General features: G+C 33.1%; 1 protein-coding gene across 11 annotated transcripts in view; it reads right to left on the bottom strand.

The window, feature by feature from the left end:
- Mycbp2 (MYC binding protein 2, E3 ubiquitin protein ligase) overlaps positions 1 to 21,706 on the bottom strand; it is a 254,112-nt gene that overhangs the window by 197,703 nt on the left and 34,703 nt on the right. For all 11 annotated transcript variants that reach the window (XM_013516419.1, XM_013516422.1, XM_013516429.1 and 8 more), the window contains exons 3-12: positions 17,679 to 17,894; positions 13,255 to 13,408; positions 12,857 to 13,053; positions 9,442 to 9,684; positions 9,149 to 9,220; positions 7,748 to 7,844; positions 4,155 to 4,228; positions 3,899 to 4,037; positions 1,152 to 1,228; positions 423 to 627 (exon numbers count right to left, since the gene is read on the bottom strand). In XM_013516419.1, coding sequence (XP_013371873.1) covers positions 423 to 627; positions 1,152 to 1,228; positions 3,899 to 4,037; positions 4,155 to 4,228; positions 7,748 to 7,844; positions 9,149 to 9,220; positions 9,442 to 9,684; positions 12,857 to 13,053; positions 13,255 to 13,408; positions 17,679 to 17,894 — 1,474 coding nt within the window. The remainder of the gene's footprint in view (positions 1 to 422; positions 628 to 1,151; positions 1,229 to 3,898; positions 4,038 to 4,154; positions 4,229 to 7,747; positions 7,845 to 9,148; positions 9,221 to 9,441; positions 9,685 to 12,856; positions 13,054 to 13,254; positions 13,409 to 17,678; positions 17,895 to 21,706) is intronic.

Here is a 21,706-nt window from a genome sequence, read left to right as displayed (position 1 = left end):
ATAAAAAAACTTCCTTTTTTCATTGTAAAGCAAAGATTTTGTCATGGAGAAAGAGCACTAAAAACTAATCCATAGCCAAACTATTATATAAGGTTATATAAGATTTAATATCTACTCCTTTCAAAATTTTAAGCTTCCTAATTTATTAGAATAATAAGATTTTGTAACACCAAATGATGTAACAAAATAAGCATACATTCTCAAATAGCCATGTACGTCAAGTACAAAAATTCATAAAGATGAACTACACATGAAATCAGCAAACACATCTCTTCAACATACAGTACGCCTTTAACAAATATGCCACAATTTAAAATTCTCTATTAACTGTTGGTAAGGTTAGTGTTATAGAGACTGACAGATTTTATGTTAAAATATTCTACATTATTTTTACTAAATGCCCGGCTGATCAGTCAACTTACTCGACTCGCCATCTTCTCCTTTACTGGCAGATCCTGTAAAGAACACACTCCCATCCTCAGCTACTAAAAGGGCATGTGAGCCATCATGTCCGACTGAGAAGTGTACTATTTTTGGCGATTTTGTAATTGGCAGCTCAACCCATTTTCCTGCTGAAGGACCACCTTGTTTGATTCCAAGACTCTGATACTTTCCAGTGTAATATATCTTATACAGTAAAAAAGAAAAAAGGAATTACAGTGGCTTTGGTATAGTGCACCATGTTTCACATGAGTCAAAAAAATCTTTCAAGAGTTTATTGAACAACAAAAATAACAAGAACCTAAAGTCTAAGGAAGCTTATGTTTCTACAGATTGATCTCTACAATATATGACTTATTGCAAAGGCTACTACTTTCCCTAGTGTACTTCTGTGTATTCAGTCAATGTATTTCTATTTATAGAAACTTGAAATGAATATTATTCATCAAAACAAGCACAAAATATCAATTCACTATAACTGCAAAAAGTACACACAAAATCCTTAATTAAATAGTTATAAAAATACAGTATTTTATAAAGTTTATACACTTTCAGGGTCTTAAATGTTATAACTGTTTCATGATACTATTTTTAACATACGATTTTTACTACACAGAAACAATGCTTAAATATGTAAACCATATAAATTAAATCAACAAATTATACCAATTCTCTCATAAAGAGAAAGTTAATATAAGAAGAGCATATACCTTTCCATTTGCTGTTTTCATTAGTGCAAATTCTCGTCCTGCACCAAGAATTGCTGACTCCTCATCGAATCCTGTACCTATAACACAAAGCAATAAATATAGTGCATTTCTAATATGAATAACTCCAAGCTCATGTATTCTTTTGAGTAATTTAAGCCAATTCAATTAACATTACTCAAAACCAAAAATGACAAAATATTTTGTGTGCCTGAGTTAAAAAAATAGGTATATTACTCTGAAGAAAAACATAAAAAAATCAAAATTTCTGTATCAGTAATATTCCTTGAATTAGGATAAAAATGTAAACTTTTATGCTGAACATCTATTAGGTACTAGGCACTGCAGAGTTATCTCATTTGATTCTCACTATATATTAACCAGATAATCAATGACTAAAAATAAAGCTAAGGGAGGTTTGCCTAGCTATAGTCATTTGGGCTTTAATGATGCACACAGATATTTCAATTACAGTATTTCAGATTATTTGTCCCATGTTTCCTTCTACAGAAGAACATTTTATATAGCTTCTTCACAAATTTGAATATTTACATGTATATACATACACAAATCCATATATTCATTTTTGAAATTGTGAAACTATGAGTAACTAATTATAAGTTCATATACGGTAGGTTTTATTACTTTGGCCTGTCAGACAAACTACTAAGTATCTTAGAGGTATCTAAGAGGCTTTTTAAATTGAAAAATCTATAATCTCGATTCAATATATTTTCCAACAGAAAACTACAAAATTACTATATAATTAAATTAAGATTATGCAAAGTAAAGCACTTAGAAAGTGACATGGCAAATAAAAACAGACCCTTGTAGGAACCAGTGACCCCAATTTCTTCCACAACACTGTAAGACTAGGTATCTTAAGTCCAAGAAATACTCTGTGGTTATCTGTATTTCTATACTCAGATGAAACACTACTGATCAGTTTGTTAAATCAATTACTATTTTTATAATCTATAGGGTCATTCTACAGATAACTTGAAAATCTGTTCAAATAAAAATGAAAGGTTTGGTAGAAAAATAGAATCTGGATCTGGAAGTCATCATGTTAAGTGAAATGAGCCAGGCTCAGAAAGAATAACATCGCATGTTCTCCTTAATATGTGAAACCTAAAGGAGATGACAAGAAAGTAGAAGGGAAATACTAGACAAGACACAAGGAAAAAGGGGAAGGATGAAGGGATGTGAAGGTAGGTAATAGAGGACATAAATATGATCAAAATATATTACATACAATTGAAACCCACCAAAGAACATGTAAAACCAGGGGAGGGTGAGAAAAGGAAGGTGGCTGGGAAGGTTGGCAATTAAAATATGCTATGTGCATGTACAAAAAAAAGTGTAAAGGGTTTCAATCAACACCAGCTGAACACATGCCAAAAACTAAAACTAGACCCATGTCTCTCAACATGCACTCAACTAAAATCAAAATGGATCAAAGATCTATATATTAAAACAGAAACACTAAGTATGCTGGAAGAGAGAATAGATAGAACTCTTGAAGATGTACGTATAGGCAAAGATTTCATGAGCAAAATATTACACAACATCACCAACTGGGATATCCTACTGAAAAGTTTTTACACAGCAAAATAAATCACCAACAGAATGAAAAGACAACCCACAGAGTGGGAAAAGTTTTAGCCAGTTGTCCTTCAAAGGACTAATATCTAGAACATATAAAGAATTCAAAAAATCAGAACCCCCAAACTCAAAGACCCAATCAAAAAATAGGCATCTGAAATGAACAGACACTTCTCAGATGAAGAAATAGGAACAGCAAATGAATATATGAAAAAATGTTCAACAACACTGGTTATTCGAGAAATGCAAATTAAAACAACACTGACATTCCATCTCACCCCAGAAAGCATGGCTATCATCAGGAAATCAACCAATAACAAAGGCTGTTGTGGCTGTGGAGGAAAAGGAACCCTTCTCCACTGCTGATGGAAGTGTAGACTGGTGCAAACACTGTGGAAATCAGCGTGGAGAGTCCTCACACACACACACACACACACACACACACACACATACACAAAATTGGCCTAGTGGTACCATTTGATCCAGCTATTCACTTTCTTGTTATCTTCCCTAAAGAATGAAAATCATCATATCACAGAGACATATACACACCCATGTTTCTAGCAGCACAGTTTGCAATAGCTAAATCCTGAAAACAACCTAAATGCCCATCACCAATGAATGGATAAAAAGATGCAGTATTTTAGATATTGGAGCTCAGTCATAAAGGACAAACTTGACACATTTGGAGGTAAATGGATGTACTTTGAGACCATACTTTTTTAAGTGAAATAAATCAGACACACACATATGTAACTATCACATAGTCTCTCTGGTGTGAGAAACTAAACGTGTAAATAAGGACCAAAATGTACAATAGATATTGTAAAATATGAAGAAACTGTTCAAAAGGAAGGGAATCTAGGGGTGGAGATGGGGGAAGGAAGGAAGGGAAGAGAAAAAGTGAGAAAAGGATAAAATGGAAATAAAGCTTTATAAATAAAAGGGAGGAGAGAGGAATGGGGAAAAAGAGAGGAACTAAGATATATCGTGTACAGGTACAAATTCCCCTTGATGAATGTGACCCTGACGTACATCTAAGTTGTACCAATAAATTTAAAACTAAATAAAAATAAAATATAAACTGAACTGTTAGTTTTTTAAAGAATTAAAGAATGTAAAAATGATTTATTTTGCCATCTTACTTATTATATGCAAGTCCTTTTCCAGATCAAATAGTGAGATGCCACAGGCATGCAAGCATTTTCGGGCCAGTTTAAGTTGTAATTCTTGTTGCAACACAGGTTCAGTACTTGTGGCAAATATTCTGACAACAAAACCATCCTAAAAGAAATAAGATATCCATAGTATTGTTGTTGTATAAGTTCATTTTTTGAGCTCTTTTATCTAATAAAAACCAAGTAAGACAAAAGGATTCTATTTGTGATTCACAATACTTACATCTTTTGAAGCAGCTATCTGATTAATATATTCTCCATCTGTGAATAAAATATTTTGACCTTCGGTGTGGCAATCTATGCAAAAGGAAGAAAAAGTAATTATATTACAATATAAATGAACAACTCTCAAAATGACTTTACTCCTCTGTTGAAGTCAGAATGAGAATTCTCCACGCAATAAGGGCAGACTTAAACTCAAAAGGACTGCTTTTTAACAAAAAATTAGAAATTAGCAGAAACTAAATAAATTGAACTAATACTTATCACATTTTGTGCCTACAAATCTTCCATAATCAAGGACCTGAAAGCCCACCTAATTTCAAAATGAATTAGTATTCGGTATAGTCTAACAGTAAACATGCACCACAATGAACAAACTATAATGTTGGTTACAATCATTTCAATGCAATCACATGCGATATAGGCAACATTTTACCTTCAGACATATATCATTAGTGTCACAGAGAAATACAGATAAGCCTAAAGCTTCTGTATTCTATGGTGTCCAACTACAGATATCCCTTGCTTTAAACACAGCTAAAATTCAAAACCTGCTGTAATTCCCCACTTGGAAATTCTTAGTATATTTAGGTTTTAGGACTTTTTCAACATTCATCCTTCACAGGACAAACCGATGCTTGTTTATTTCTTGTTGTCTCAAATGGTCAAATATCTTAGCTAAACTGTCATAAATTTGTCAATACTGCATTTATCTCTGAAATTAGTGTACTACATATTTTAATAAATATAATGCACAAGTTAAATTATAACAAGGGATACCAGTATTACAGAAGGACCACTGGAACATGTGTTAGTGATTGCTGCTAAATAACACAAATCTACAAGCAAAATCAACATCAAAGTATAAACTGTGTCCTTTTAGAAAAACAAATGTTTAGCAAGCAAATTTAAGAGCACACACACTTCCCAAAACAACTGCAGAGAACTAGGATGAATCTCTCCATTAATCACAATATCAAAAAAAATTTTTTTCATTTCTAGTTGACCTAAATGAAAAAACCATAAAATTCTGTTTTTTGGAATGCAGTAATGGAGCCCACCCAAATAAGCTGGATTACTCTGTATCTTTGCCCAGGAGCTTCATACTAGCATACTTCCTTATTATAAATATGCAAAACACAGGCAGACCCTTACCAAATAGAGAATTCAGTGATCACAAACTGGAAATAGAAACTGGGAGACAAGGCCCACTGGTAGCCCAAGAGACTTGGTAATCAAAGAGAGGAGAAATCGAAAGAAAGAGTTCCTAGTCCACTGTACAGAATACAAAGAGGCGCAAGAAAGATGCTTCTCAAGCTCTAAGCAGTAAGATTTTAAACTAAAAAGCAAAGAAGAAAAACTCATTATAATTTCAGATAAATGCAGAGGTGGGGAGTGAAGCGGCGCAAGAGTAGCAGCAAAAAGCCTCATAACATGAGGCAACCTGGCACCAGACATGGAGAGTAAATGACATAGGCTATATAAGGTCAGGCAAGATATAAAGAATAAAATGACAATAATCAGGGGAAAGTATGTTTTAACTTCATCCACATCAGGTTAAAATAATTTTTTTTATAAACTAGACTGTAAGACAAGTTGGAACATTAAGCTCAAAGAGTTACCTGATTTATATCAATTTTAAACATGACATTCATTATCACCTATAAATCTAGGAATTTACTTCTCTTCTTGATGGGAAAGATACAGAGCAGAGTTGTCCCTATGTAGGAAAAACTAAAGGTACTACTGAAGAAAATGTAGTCCCAGTCAAAGAAGTGAGAAAATAAAGTCTTCTTCAGGCTTGAGGGTTGAGTCTTCCTGGCGTGGCTTCAAGATTTTCTCTTTATCTTTTCTTTATTCATCATGTAATATTATAAGATAGTATCTTCAGGAAGATATCAAGCAACATCTGTAAGCTTGGAAAACATACTATATGGACTATCCTCCCAAATTTTGGTTCAGTCTTCACCATGAATACAGCACATATTTATGAAACACAGAAAGCCACACTTATATTGTTAAAAGTTGCATTTCATTCATTAAATATTGCTGAGGGATTTAAACTGAACAGAACATTAACAAGTCATTTTTTTTAATCACAGTTGAATAAATAAAATAGCTTTGTGTAATGATCTTCAAAGTGTTCTTTCAATTACAATCTCTCTAAGTGACCAAGGTAGAAATAAATTCTCTGTATTAGTAGCCATCCATTTGGAATTTGTGAATTTAGAGTTTTTCTTCTATGACATTATCCTAAAATGACTTGCACAAGGACAGAACAACTAAAGTGTAAGTTACATAGCAAAAACTTGGAAGGCTCCCATTCCAACATATTAATCAATGAACAAAACCCTGTAACATAAAAATGGAGTTATAAAATACTGTTTAATGGCCTAGAAATATACTCAGAATCTTAAGTAAAATGGGGAAGTTAAAAAAGCAATATGCAGTATATGACTATTTTTTACAAGTGTGTACAAATACTCATATGACTCTTATATAGCAAGTATTACTTTTATTATGTTTATATGGAACTTATGCATACTTTATTACTAAAATATTTTTAGTACTAAAACAAAGAATTTATGAAAAATGGAGGATGTTTAAAAATTTCCATAAAGATATCTGAAAATCATGCTATTTACAAAATGTTTTCTGTTTTTCAAAGCTTCTCTAGGAAACAGACATGAAGTGTTTCATTTTACTTTAACATGGAACCTGTATATTAATTTAGATACCTTCATAGCCTGCAAAGTTCAGATAATGTTTGATGAAGTTATAAGACTTTTAAAAACTAAGTGTGGGAGTAATTATCCTTCTTGGTGCTTTCTTTAAAAGTAGGTCTCACTTGCACATGATCAAGTACCTAGCAGTAATCAATGCTCTCTCCTTTCATGAATTTGACACATTAAACATTTAAGATTTTAATCCATACAACTTTAGAAAGTATCAAAGGTATAAGCAAATTCAAAACCTTGCAATGGATAGTATTTTATGCATTTCCCATGCTTCACAAAGTTTGAGATCTACTGCCTCAGAATTTACATAGTAGGGATTTGAGTGATGACTATATATGCAGAACTGAAAAGTAAGTTGTGTCCAAATTGCTTTATTAGAGCAGTATAAAAAAGTGTGAATGATAAAATCTTAAAAAAATTCCTGACCACCTTAAGCTCTCTGTCAGAAAAGCTCTTTAAGATAAAGAGTAAAACCCAACTGTACTGTTGTTAAAAGAAAATTAATCAGAAGGTTCTTATACTGAGCCAAATGAGGTTTCAAGGTTGTGGTTTTGTTAAGAGCAACAAAACCACACTAGTTCAGCAGCTGAAAAAATCTTGGTGGGATAAAGGTAAGGGATTAAGCCACACAGATGGGAAAAAATCTGAAAATACTAGATATCATACTATATTTCTGATGTCTAATGTTCTTATATGTATTAACTTGATATAGGCTATAAAAGGTTTATGTCAAGATTTTTAAACCCATTTGTAAGCAAGTACTATTCCTACATAATCACTCTTTATACATCTAAATAGCTAACATACACATTGCTAAAAACCACCTGGGAAGAAAAAAAATATAGCTGAAACATACCTGGTAAAATTACAGTACCATCTTGTTCCAGTGTTTCAGGGCTTATTCTTACGGCTGTCATGCTGTGGTTATTCACATCTCTATATAATAAATAACCCTGTTAACAAAAATTTTCCTGTGTTAAAATATATTTTCATTACCAAACTCAGCAGGAAAAGAAGCCATTTTGCTCCATATTACAGTTTTTGAGGCAGACTAATCAATATTGTTGTCTAAACGATATCAAAGTCTAAAAATATAAGAGGAAGAACTATATACTTCTGAGAATCAACTAAACATATTATATTCTCAGGTGGATATGTAAGGTCCATCAAACAGGAACCCAACAGTACATTTTATTGAAAATGACTATTATATCACTTCCCAAGTGGCTAATACAAATAATCATTATCTTTGTCAACTATTTTAAGGAAAAATATCGAAATACATACGCTGCTGCTTCAAAATGAACAGATTAGCGGTTTTAGGGGCAGTGATATGTCACTGAAGAAACTATTTGTAATGATATATTTTTCATGGCATATTTCTTAGATAGAACACAGCAGGTTGGCAAATAAAATTTTCATGAGATATTTTAAACCAGGTCAAGTTTTAAAAGATAATTACTGAGTAATTAATTTGATATTAAAAATTTAATTTCAAAGTATTTACAATAGCTGATATAGTAGATTATTCCTCAGATAACAACAACAAATTTCTTCCATTTTCAAAAACCTTTTCAAATATCTTTTATCCTCTGAGCTCAGCAAGGCAAGGTATTAAGGGAAATTGGTTATCCTTCCATAAGAGAACTCAGGCATTATCTCTAAGGAGATAGCAGGGAAGTAAATACTTCTGATCCCTTTTGTCCATCTTTTATTTACTCTTCTACATAGGAAAAGGAGTAAGAGTATCTGACTGCTGACCTAGTAAGAGGCTAACATGATGTGTCTATGTTAGGGGTAAGATCACAGCATTAAGAAAGCAAAATGGGCCTAGTACTCTTCTTTCTGTGGTGATTCCCTGCATGACCCTCATAGCTATCCATTGAGGAGGCCAAACACCTAAAAGTGCTGGATCTGTACTTAAAATGAAGGAGTTTGTTACAAGAAGCCCTAATTTGACCTCAAGTCAAATATATGTTTCCAATTCAGATCTGCTAATGACAATAAGTGGTCTTTGATTTCCACTCTGAGGCTCACTTTTTATAGCTACGTAACAGAGGCTCAAATAATTTAACTGAGTTACAAAAGTCACACAGTAAGAAGCAATTCCTCTCCTAAAACTGAACCTCTACATTATGCCACAAATACAGCCAAAACTATACTCTTTCTATTTAAATAGAACAAATATTATTTACTGACTTAACAAGCATGTCTTAAAAGATAAGGAAAGTTTGTTTTATTGAGGATATTCTCCTACCTGAGCATACCCTAACCAAGACTTTTTTTCTTTTCTGTTTCTGATGCGGGATGTAGAGTTATATATATGGCCCTGTAAAATATCAGAAGTTAATCTAGCAACAGTTTCATAATTGTCAATGAAAAACAATATAAATTAGTAATAACATTTAATGCCTATATTTCAATTATAATTTTTAAAGAAAAATTTTATACCAAAATTGGATAGTACATTTCACAATGAAGTTGAGAAATAGAACACAAATTCAGTCTAGTTATAAATCTATAATTAAGAACTATAAGCAATCACATTACCCTAACTGTTCCACTGTATCCAGAGCCTATTTTGTATAATCCATCCTTGCATAACAGATAAAGAAAATATCCATCATTCTGAAGTAGACACTGATCATCTTCATCAACAGAGACTTCTTTTAATGGCCATTTATGCATTAAAGCTGCTTTCTTAATACCATTGCTAAACCAGTCCTGAATTTGAATTTTTCCCACTAAAACTGCCTGTACACTTCTCTGCAGGGAATTCAGTATTGTTGGCACCTATTCAAAAGAGAGGAAAAAAAATGAAAAGACATTTTTTAATATTCCAAAGACAAAACAGACTAAATAAAGATTTTTTTTACAATAATACATCATTTCAAAGAAAACAAATTGTTTAGAAAGATGTTTGGCATATTAGAAAAAAAATGTCAACTAAAAATTCATTTATAAGAAGCAAATCTCAAGTAAACATGCTTAATTTGAGGATTCCATGTCATTTACCAGTTCTATACATCTTGAGCAATATTTTAAGTTCTCCACCTTACAAATATATCACTTCTAGTACTCAGACTATATTTACAGTAAATATCAGTCTTTTTCATCCTATACTTGTGTTTTGTATTTTACCTTTCATATTTTCCCTCTTCATCTGTTATATTTGGATAACTTTCTCATTTTCTATCTTTCAGTTCACTATTTCTATCTTAACTAAATTACTAACTAAACTGTCCTTTAATTTTATAATTGTAGTTACGTGATTTTTATCATTCCAGAAGTTCAATTTTGTTCTTTTTCTAATCTTATTACTCTTTATATTCTCATTCTTAGATATCTTTTATTACTTTAGTTGTATTAAAATATATATCAAACAATTTGAAGTACCTAAAGATTTGCCAGGCTTGATTCTACTGTATCTGTTTCTACTAACTCTCAACGATGGTACCTTTTTTCCATATGCTTTTTTATTCATTATTTACTGAGCTCAAATGCAACAGTATTTTCTATGTAGGGTCTTTGATGCCTAGAGTATATCCCTCAAAAAAAGATTTTAGCCTCCTGCAATAAATAACACTCCACAGTGCTACCATTCTCCCCTACTTTAAACTTTCTGCTAAGTTTTTGAAGAAGACAAGTAATGTGTATTCAAGTGCCCCCAAAATTTGGAATGTTATTAATTACATACTGTTTGGGAAAACTTTTCTTAACCCACAATCAGCATAAGAGAGCACTGTGAAGTGAAGCTGGTAGAGAGGGATCAAACACTGATAAGATAATGGCTTCAGTATGGTGTCTTGGGTGGAACTGGAGGTACAGTGATACAGCAGAATTGCAGAGCACCTGAGCTCATGATTCAGGGGATTTAATAGTTTTGTATAAAGGTTACACACAATACTACAGTCAGACAGATATGCATTCAAATATCTGTTTTTGCTAGTTCTCTGGGTTGTAACTAAACTCTTAAGCCTTCAAATATTCCTCATTTCTCTCACCTCTACATTTTGGCAAGACAAAAGAAATATTTTCTCTTCACACTGACACCTTCTCAAGAGTGGCTGATTTTAACTTATCATTTCAATCTCACCTCATATCCTCTGGGAGGCTACCCATGAACTTAGTTTATGCATTCCTGCTATGAGTTCTATTATCATTGCTAAGTCTGTAAGAATTAAGTCACATGGAAGCCTAATAAGCTCATATATATGTGGTCACTATCCTATTACCTGAATGTTTATTATTTTATTATAATTTAAGGATTATTTGTATATTTTAAACATAAATTAAATATCTGTAGAAATCTCAAAGCATGTCTATAGAATACAGCTTGAAAATCACTACATTCGAAGAATTTAAAAATAATTAAGCCCCATAAAAAGGGACAAAAGGATTCCAAGCAGAGCAGAAAGAGGAAAAAGAGTAAGAGTAAAAAGCTGGAGTAAGGGGACGATTATGTTTGACAAGAAGAGTTCAAAATTGAATAGGTCACAGAAAATGACCAATATACTCCTTTTGCTGTTTTTGGTCTGCTAATAATTAAATAAACCCTTCCATCTGTTCTTTAACCAGGTTGTGCAAGGAGCCAGAGAAGAGGAGATTACTGGGCCTTAAAACTATACCTTCTTTTTCAATTTCAAGCCCAGTCCAAAGAGTTAAATCATATGAGTGTGGTGGGGCACGCTTGTAATCCTACACCTGGGAGGCTGAGGCAGGAGGACCACTATGAGTCCAAAGCCAGCCTCAGCTACACAGTGAGTCCAAGACCAACCTGAATTGCACAGTGACACCTTATCTCAAAATAAACAAACCAACAAAAAATTAAATCAAGTTTATCTACAGGGACAGTCACAGCTCCTACTGCTAACAAAAATAGTTTATTCCTCAGTCAGATATTATAAACTTAAAATGTAAGACAGATAGCAAAAGTAACTCAAAACCAAATCAACTCATCAAAACTCACAATCAACAAATCAAAAGTAGAGCAGATGGAAGGCATATCCTTTTCTATCAACAGGAAAGATATTCACAATTATGAAAAAATTCCACACTTGAAAATTCAGGACAAGATGGGAGATACAGGAAAGGCACAGAACAAGCTAATGTAAAGAAAGAAAAGGCTGTAATGTTAAAACAAAAATCAGGCTAAAGATTAAGGTTTTGCTAAAATTCACTTTATTATCTTTATTGCTACAGAGTTAAATACTTGTAGTTTAACTGGTACCCATACTATAAATCATTTATATGTCAACCTTGTACAGATCAAATGACTACATAACAAATGGGAAAAAGGTGAAAAATCCTACTAACCACTTAGTCTAATTATTTAAATACAGGATGACCAAAACTTGCATAATTTTTTGTTCATTTTTATAGGATAATAACAGAAAATATAAAAATGTCAATTTTATTAAATTTATTCAATATAAGAATTGACTGGTTGAAATTACAACTGCCCCAGAAACACTTGGTATAGTCAGTATGTAAACAAATGCGCTGTTCAGTGACACTCAGGGTAAACTATTAAATGGTCAACGGAAGTTGAGATAAAAGTGTAGCTTGGAGCTAGTGCAGAGGCACATGCCTGTAATCCCAGCACTCAGGAGGCTGAGGCAGGAGTGCTGTGAGTTGGAGGCCACCCTGGGCTAAATAGTGAGTTCAAGGCCAGCCTGAACTACACAGTGAAATACTGTCTCAAACAACAAAACAAAATTGCAGTTTAGTACTGGGCATGGTGGTGCACATTGTAATCCCAGCACTCTAAAAGGCTAAGGTCACAAGTTCAAACCCAGATTGGCCAACTTAGTGATTAGCAAGACCCTGTCTGAAGATAAAAAAAAAGAAAAATGCTTGGCATATAGCTCAGTGAGAAGGCCCTGAATTCAGTCCCTAGCATAAAGCAAGACACCCTGCAGTTTGGTATCTTACAAACTTCTAAGTATATTTAAATATGAAATACCTGAATAGTTTGGCAAGCATGGCTACCATTGTTGGTGAGGATAGCAGAGATGGCCTGAAGTGTCCTTCCTGTTTCTCCCCAAGAAGCCACTAGACTAAAGAGGCAAGCACAGGAAAGTGCTGTCAGGGATTGTCCAGTGCTGTCATTCATTCCAGTACTCCGAACAGTGATTTCCAAAAGGAGCTGGAAGAGAGACTCTGTGGATAAAACAGGATTTAATTATACTCATTTGATACATAGAACATACCCAAAAATTTATATCCCTGTTGTTTTAGGACTCAAATAGACTGAACTCAAATTGTGACAGTTCCCAACAGACTATATTACAGGTGGTTGTGTTTGCTTTATGAGAGAAACAATTCATTCTTAAAGGCATCACTCCATGAACTAGTTCTTACCTAGGACCTCGGGTGGCTCTGACTGGAGGCCTTCTGGCTGCTGACCCTGAAGCACATTCAGCAGGGCTTGGAGACTCCTCAGACACAGAGATGGATGTGAAAAACGTGTCTCCTTGATCAATTCAAACACTTCACAAAGTCCAACTTCAATAATCTATTTAAGATTTTTTAAAAAGTATATTTCATAACATGTAAGCCAGTAACACTTTCCAAAGACTCTAGCTGGTACAACTTAAGTACACATCAAACTTCATTACAACATTTAAAAGGCAAAGGAAAAAATATACACATAAACATCTTAAAAAATGTGTTTAACGTGAAGATTTTCAAAAGCCATCTGTTACATGGAAGGCTCAAAACTAAAGGCATTATTTAAAAGGCAGTTTTAGGATAATGAACCTAAAATAAGACATGAAAATAGTTTACAACAGTGAACTTCCGTAAACTGTAGTCATTCAGAAGAAATAAACTGTATTAATTTACAAAGTTCATTTCGTTGTACTCAAGTAAAACAGCATGATAACTGCTAATCATAATCATGAACACAACAGAACATATAGCAAAAATAAGTAAATAAATATAAAACTAACTTTAAAAGGAACTTTAATCTTAGTCCTTCCTAAAATAACTCACATTATTATTTACACATGTCCCTTTTTCTTATAAAATGATTATGAAAAGAAATAAAAACTGCTCAGCCAAAAATATCAGTTGCAGTTTTACTTTATTCTTCACTGAAACCAAGAATTTGACTAAATTTAGCTAAAAAGATGAATCTGTAGTTAAAGATTATGAGAGAAAATTGTAATGAACTGGTATAAGAATGTATCTTCAGAAGACTTATAAAACAATAAAGAATGAAGTTCCACATCTCAGTGTCAACATATTAAAAAACCAGATTTTTTTAAACCTCTTGCTAGGAAATATTAAATTAGTTGCAGAATTAAGTTTTAAAAAATTAAAATAAGACTAGGGTTGAGGATATATCTCAGTTGCTGAGATTTTTTACATTAATTCACACATTAAATAAATATCTCCTGAAGGACTTATTTTGTTCAACTCACTATGAAAGACAACAAGATATAACTAGACCTTGTTCTCTAAAAGTTTATAATCTAATAGGGAAATGAATGAGGATGCAGCCTAAACTCTGCTATAGCATTTATTACATTGTAAGGTAAAAGACTATTTTTGGTTCCATTTTCAATGAACCTGGGTTCCCTTGAAGACAAAGAACATCTCTCATGCCTAGTTCAGTGTGTGGGACATGGTGGGGATACAATACATATTGCTTTAGTTACACATTCATTTACGTGCTTAAAAAAAAAAACAAATTTAGAACTACCATATTTTCCAAACAAGGAAAATAAAGGGTGAAATGAGTTGCAGGAAAATCAACTATAATTCTAAATATCACCTGTAAGAGTCCTAAAGAATATAAATACAACTGAGAAATCAAAATAACTAGTAGGATTGTTTTTTAGCAAAGTCATCTAAAATCCTAACAGGCTTGACAACAGCTAAGATTTTACAAGCTCTATTGATAAAATTTTTCACTTGATATATCAGCTTCTTTTCCTGGAACGGACTAGAAAATTAAAACATGCTAAGATATACATCTGCTTATGCAGCTTACAGAAAACAGAAACTAAAGTACAAAATGTGGAGTTCTATTCTCAAGCCAATGGGAAACTACTACATTCTGTCATTCTTTAAGACTGTTTAGTATTAACAATGACGTTTTATAATGCTAAGAAGATTTTCCACAGATGACATTTTTGGCTAGGGTTCATTCATATAAATGTTTCCTATAGTAATAAAGAAATTATTGAACCGTGCCAGAAACAGTAAGACTACTTCATGAACAGGTTCTTGATTTATCTCCCTGGTAAATTTAAAGCTTAATAACAAATAGGCAACTCAGGCAGGTTGCCATGGCACAGAGTGCTACTCAGACCTATCTATTAGGCTTGATCACAAGGATTATGACAGAGACTTCCCCATCTGTTAAACTCTTGTAATTGCGGTTCTGTTTAGAAAATCTTTACTTGTGCCCATGTCTTCAAAAGTTTTACTATTTTACCTTCCAACAAACTGTTTCTGTTTTAGTACTTAAGTCTTTGGTTCATTTTGATTTTATTCAGGTACAAGATGACAGACAATCTTCTGCATGTGTGTAACCAGTTGTCCCAATACCATTTGGGTTTTTTTTTGTTTTTTGTTTTTGCCTTTTTGAGACAGGGTCTCACTATGCAGTTCCGGCTGGCCTTCACTTCACTTTGTAGCCCAGGTTGACCTCAGACTCACAATGATCCTCCTGCCTCAGCCTCTAGAGTGTGGGGATTACAGGTGAGTGCCATCACACCCAGCGCCAATACCATTTGTTAAAGAGACTGTCTTTCCTCCAGCATGTGTTTTTGTTAAAGATCATATGACTGAATTGGCTGGGGTTGCTTCTGCATTTTATTCTATTCCAGTAATCCACACATCTGTTTTTGTGCAAGTACCATGCTGTTTTTATCACTGTAGCTTTGAAATAAAACTTGAAATCTGGGATTGTGATGCCTCCTGATTTCATCTGATAGATCAGAACTGCTTTTGCTATTCTGGGTCTCTTATGCTTCCATACAAATTTTAGGATTGTTTTCTTAGTTCTATGAGGAAGGCTGTTCCATATGAATTTTACGATTAGTTTTAGCAGTTATTTGAGGAATGCTGTTGAGATTTTATATCTATATATCTATATATCTATATATCTATATATAGATATATAGATATATAGATATATAGATATATATAATGGACTGCATTAAATCTATATATCTGTTTTGGGACTATAGTCATTTTCATGGTATTACATCTATCTATCCAGGAACAGGGAGCATTATTTCATTTTCTGATGTCCTCTTTAATCTCCTTTCTTAGAGAACTGGAATATTCATTTTAAAGGACTTTCACTTCCTTGTTTAGGTTAATTCCTAAGGATTTTTTTTTGAGGCTATTGTGAATGATATTGTTTTCCTAATTTCTTTTCCTGTGGGTTCACATAGTATTTTAATTTTGAGTGTTTGAACCCAAGTAATTCAGCTCCAAAACCCATATTCTTAACCACATGCCCTATTTCTAGATAGTTCAATTCACAACAGAAAACTGAGTATTAGTGGCCTGGGTTTTAATTTTCTTTGGAAGATCCAGTTTTACTCTACTAATAATGCTGGAAAACGTTAAGAATGTCTTACACTTTATTTCTTTAATACTCATTTATCCTGATGGCTTAAAAAAGTCTACGAATTAGTTATCACTGATCATACAATATCTTTTAATGTGTATCACAGTGTATTGTTCAACATCTGCATATCTGTGCAGATTACTTTGGGTTTTTGTTTTTCTTCCCAAAGGTAAACTTAAGCAAACATAGTTAACACACTTAACATAGTTCAGTATGATTCACACACATAAAGACTGGTACTCTTAGCAAAACACATATACAAGTTCTGCAGTCTAACATCCTAACTGTATCTTTTTCTTCCCAAACTCTCCTAATTAAGCATAAGGAACTACAATTAGAGACTATCTGGAGGGGTTTATAAGGGAAAAGATAAAGAAGTTTGATTTAGACTAAAGGCAGAGCCTGGTAAAACAAATGCAGCTGAAACCCTTAAGAGAGAAGGGAAGTGAGATCCTGATCTGAGGCAGGAGATAAGAAACTAAAGAAGTTCACAAAACTTTTATTACTCTGAGAAACAGAAGGCAGGTCATCTTCTGAAAATAAGGTGAGAAAAACCTGACAATACGATTAAAGACAGTGGCACATATGTGAACAGCTCTTATAAAATGTGTGAGAAAAATCAGATTGGGAACATGGGTTCCATCTCTGCTGCTATTTCCATGTAATACATATATGTTTTCAAGACATAGTTTTAAGGTATTTGTTTCATAAGAAGACAATATATGAATCATTTAGAATAGAGGAAGCATTTTAAAGTATCTACATTTAGAAAAAAGCAATATGCATGATTCGCCTATAGGTACCACTTTAAACTATGTTTATATTTTCACCTATTTATCTGTTAGAAATATTTACCACACTTACTACATTGAAAAAACATATACGAAGACTTAAACAGAACAGAGTACCTTAAGAAGAGCTTGTTCTACTATAAGACATATTTCTATAACAATCAGCTTATACACTTCTGGTGATAAGGAATGATATCCAAATGGTAAGCACTGGACGGGTCCACTTTCGATTTTCTTCTTAGGCAAAGGAAGCCAGAAAACTGGCTTCATAAGCCTGGTTTATTTTTAATGAACACTTTAAAAAAATGTATGTTATTTCAGAAGCACATATGTACTATATGCACTATAGCACTATAGCCAAACTAATCCTAGGTTATGCATCTAAATAAGATTTAGTGGCTTACCTTTGGAAGTTTGATTGGGGGCTCTTTGGATTCCTCTTCTTCATCACTATCTGATTCTCCACTCTGCACAGAATTCTTAGATGCAGCTGCCAGTGATGTTTCCTTTTTCTGCCATTCCAGAACGCAATGGCGTACATTACAGTAAATATTGAAAGCGGAAGGATTGCTATGTAGTTTGATATCTGGTATAATTACGGTATTCTCCAAGCTTTCAGACTAAAATGTAAGACAAAATATTTCAATTTTACATTCTTTTCTGTCATTTTTAAAATAAAAAAATAAAGAACTGACATCACATACAAGGAGTCTAAGTGTGTTGATATCTTTCTATTACCCACACTATTTTTAAGTAACACAGCATTACCAACCCGACAAGGGCTGAAAAGGGTGAGGTAAAGAATTTAACAAAAATACTATGCCCATAATAGGGACAGAGTCAACAAAGCTCAGCTGCCGAAGGATGGTTTTTTAGAGAATTAATTTAACACTTTCTTAGGGGACACTAGACATGTTGTAAAGTTTCATAACTGTTATGGCTTATACCTAGACGTCTTCTCAAAGCCTCATGTGATTGTAAAGCGGGGCACTGGAAGGTGATTGGATTATAGTTTATAGCTGACTGTGCTGTGAGGAGGTGGGGCCTGATCAGAAGAGGCAGGTCACTGGGAATATGACGTGGAAGGGCACATTTCCTTCCCTCCTCTCTTCATCTTCTGTTTCCTGGATGCTATAATATGAGCAACTGTCCTCTACCAAGACCCTTGCACAATGCCTTCCTGCCTTGAAGCCTGTGTCTATGAGCTAAAAACATGAGCCAAAATAAACCTCTCCTCCTTTAAGTTGTGGGTGTCAGCTCTTATGCCCAAGTAGTAAGAAAATGACTAAGATAATAACCTACGAATGCTGAAGTATATTTTCAATTATTTTGAAAGTAGATGTACAGATTTATACGGAAATTCAGACTAGAAAAAAAACCAGAATTTCCATTATCTCACCTTAATTTCATTCTCTTCAAGCAACAGTTATGCCAAGAGAACTGCAAGTATGCACATAGGCTTTCCTAAGCTCCCCTTTGGCAGTAAGTCTGAATAAAGGCTAAAAATTAGATCTTTGTTAATTTGTTAAAATTAATGTTTCTTTTGTGCCCAACAATTCACTCATAAGATAACGACTACTATAAATGTAAAGCACCATTATAAGGTATGTATAAATCTTGACAAATTCAAGTTCTAACAATTAGATAAGAACCTAAGGTAAATGATATGTCAAGTACCAAAAACACTTAGTTTCAAAATTCCATCCTTCTCCCACAAAGAGTTGATGGTGGGAGGGAAGAACTCATTCAAAATCTCTTAATTGTCATATCTGTCAGAGATATTAAAAACAAGCAAATATTAGCAATCCAAATCTAACAACATATAGAAGTGATATATCATGACCAACTGGTACTTAACCCAGGAACAATGCTGACACAACACTGTAAAAGCATCAGTATATTTCCCCATTCAAACAAAAATAATAGATTAAAAATTATAAAGTACTATAAATAAATACAAAAAAGCATTTGACAAAAATATAATGCTAATTCATGATAAAAGAATCTAAGCAAATTCAGAGAGGTATTTCCTCAACTTGATAAGGTTATTTATTTATGAAATACCCACACCAAACATGACAACAGACTTAATGTCTCTCTCCTAAGATTGCAAACAAGGCAAATATATCTACTTCCATTAACTCAATTCTGCATTGCATTAGATACCCTATCAAATACAATATGTCAAGAAAAACAAGAGGGAAAACTGGCATCTAAAAGAAAATAACCTCTAAAAAAGAAATGTGTTTATATTTCTAAGGATTAGACAGTCTTAAGGAATTTATAACAAAAACCTACTAGAAATAAAATAGGCTCATTTAGCAAAGTTATAGACATTAAGATCTGTATACTAAAAGTAAGTAGTATATCCATTTACTAGGAGTGAACAACTGGAAAGATTCACGTAAAAAATAATAGCATTAAAATCACAGAAAGTGACTTAATACTTACAAGTCACACATCTAACAAAAGACCAGTATCCAGAATGTGTAAAAATTTTCAAAACTGAACAGTTAAAACAGACTCTAAATAAAGAGGCCAAAAGACATCCTAAAGGAGACAGAGCAGGCAAAAAAGCACATGAAAAGAAATTTATAATTATTAACCATTAGAAAAATGCAAGTTAAAATGAGATATATTAACACAACTGTCAGAATGGAAAACAAAAGAGAACAACAACAACAAAAACAAAAACAAAAAGCCAATGACAACCACAAATCCTGGCCAAAATGCAGAGAAACTGGATCATGAATACATTGCAATATGAAAAAAAGTATGGCAATTTCTTATAAAGCTAAACATATGCCTACAATATAATCCAATAATTGAACACTTGGACATGTATACCAGAGAAATAAAAACTTATGTCCACAAAAAAAGCCATATATGAATGTTCATTATAATCTTATTCAAAAAAGCCAAAAACTATAAACAGTCCAGAATGGGTGAAAAGTTAAACAAACTGTGATATATTCAGACTGTAAAATGCTAACTCAGCATTACAAAGGAATCAATTATTGATATATACAACAAACTGAATTATACTATAAGAATTACACCAACTTTTAAAAAGCCAATCCCAAGAGATTATACATAGCATATTTCTATTCAGTTAGCATTCTTGAAATTATAAAATTACAGAGATGGAAAACAGACTTAGGAATTGTGTAAGGCTAAGGGAGAATGGAAGGACATAGCTATGGATATAAAGAATCCTTGTGATAAAGATGTAGCAAAGAGGATCTTTGTGATGGAACTACTCTATATATCTTGACTATACTAATGGCCATGTATATAATAAAATCAGAACGAAGAGCACACAAACACACATACAAATGATACACAAAAATCTGATGAAGTTTAAATAAGACAGTAAATTGTACCAATGTTGACTTCCTGGTTATGATACTGCACATTATGAATATTCAAGATGTTATCATTAATGGTGAAAGGTATACAGGATATCTGTGAAGTACTTTGTACAATTTCAGGAGCACTATAATCATCTCAAAATAATTTTTAAAAACTATAGTAATACTATAAAAATGTAAAATAATTATAAATAAATTTAATACACTATTTTGCAAGCCTTACACACTGGCAACTTAAAAAAACTGGCTGTAAAGAAGACCAGCTAAATGAACAGATATACCATTTCATGGACTGGAAGAGTCAGTACCATTAAAATGACAATTCTCTCCATATTTTTTTCAGTGTAATCCCAATAGAAGTAGAGATTTTTCTAAATAAAAATTGACAAGGTGATCTTATGATTTATATAGAAAAGTAAAGTACCTAAAGTAGCTGTTTAGTCTGCCTCCATTGTTATATACGTACCTGACATAGCTTATCAACACAAAAGGTTTACTTCTGGCCCACAGTTTGGGAGGTTCCGGTCCATGATTAATTGGCCCATGCTTTTGGACCTGTGGTGAGGTAGTCATCATGACAGGATCATGTGGCACAATAAAAGTTCTCACCTCACTATCAGGAAGCAAGTCCTTCAATCCCCTTTAAGGGCATATTCCCTATGACCTAAGAACTTCCCATGATAAACCTACCTATCAATGATTCTACCACCTCCTAAGAGCACCACCCGGAGGACCAACTCTTTAATACATAAGTTTTGGGGGAACATTTAACACTTACATTATAGAAGTAGCTAAAGCAATTTTAGCAAAACAGACCCAAGTTAGAAGACATGCTACCTTATTTCAACTATTACTATATAAAGCAAATAGTATGATATTGGTATAAAGACAGACACATAGATCAACTAAACAGAAGAGTTCAGAAAAAGACAAATATGGCCAAATAATTATTCACAAAGATGCTAAGTTAATTCAATGGAAAAAAACAAAGGTTTTAAAATAAAGTATGCCCATGCGGCGGCGAGCGCTATTGCGCGCCGGCCCTTAGGCCGGCCGCCGCC

This window comes from Chinchilla lanigera, unplaced genomic scaffold (assembly GCF_000276665.1).
Source record: "Chinchilla lanigera isolate Chin_1 unplaced genomic scaffold, ChiLan1.0 scaffold00003, whole genome shotgun sequence".
Classification (NCBI taxonomy): Eukaryota; Metazoa; Chordata; class Mammalia; order Rodentia; family Chinchillidae; genus Chinchilla; species Chinchilla lanigera.
The sequence above is the reverse complement of the archived record's forward strand: the minus strand, read 5'-3'. Positions and strand labels throughout refer to the sequence as shown.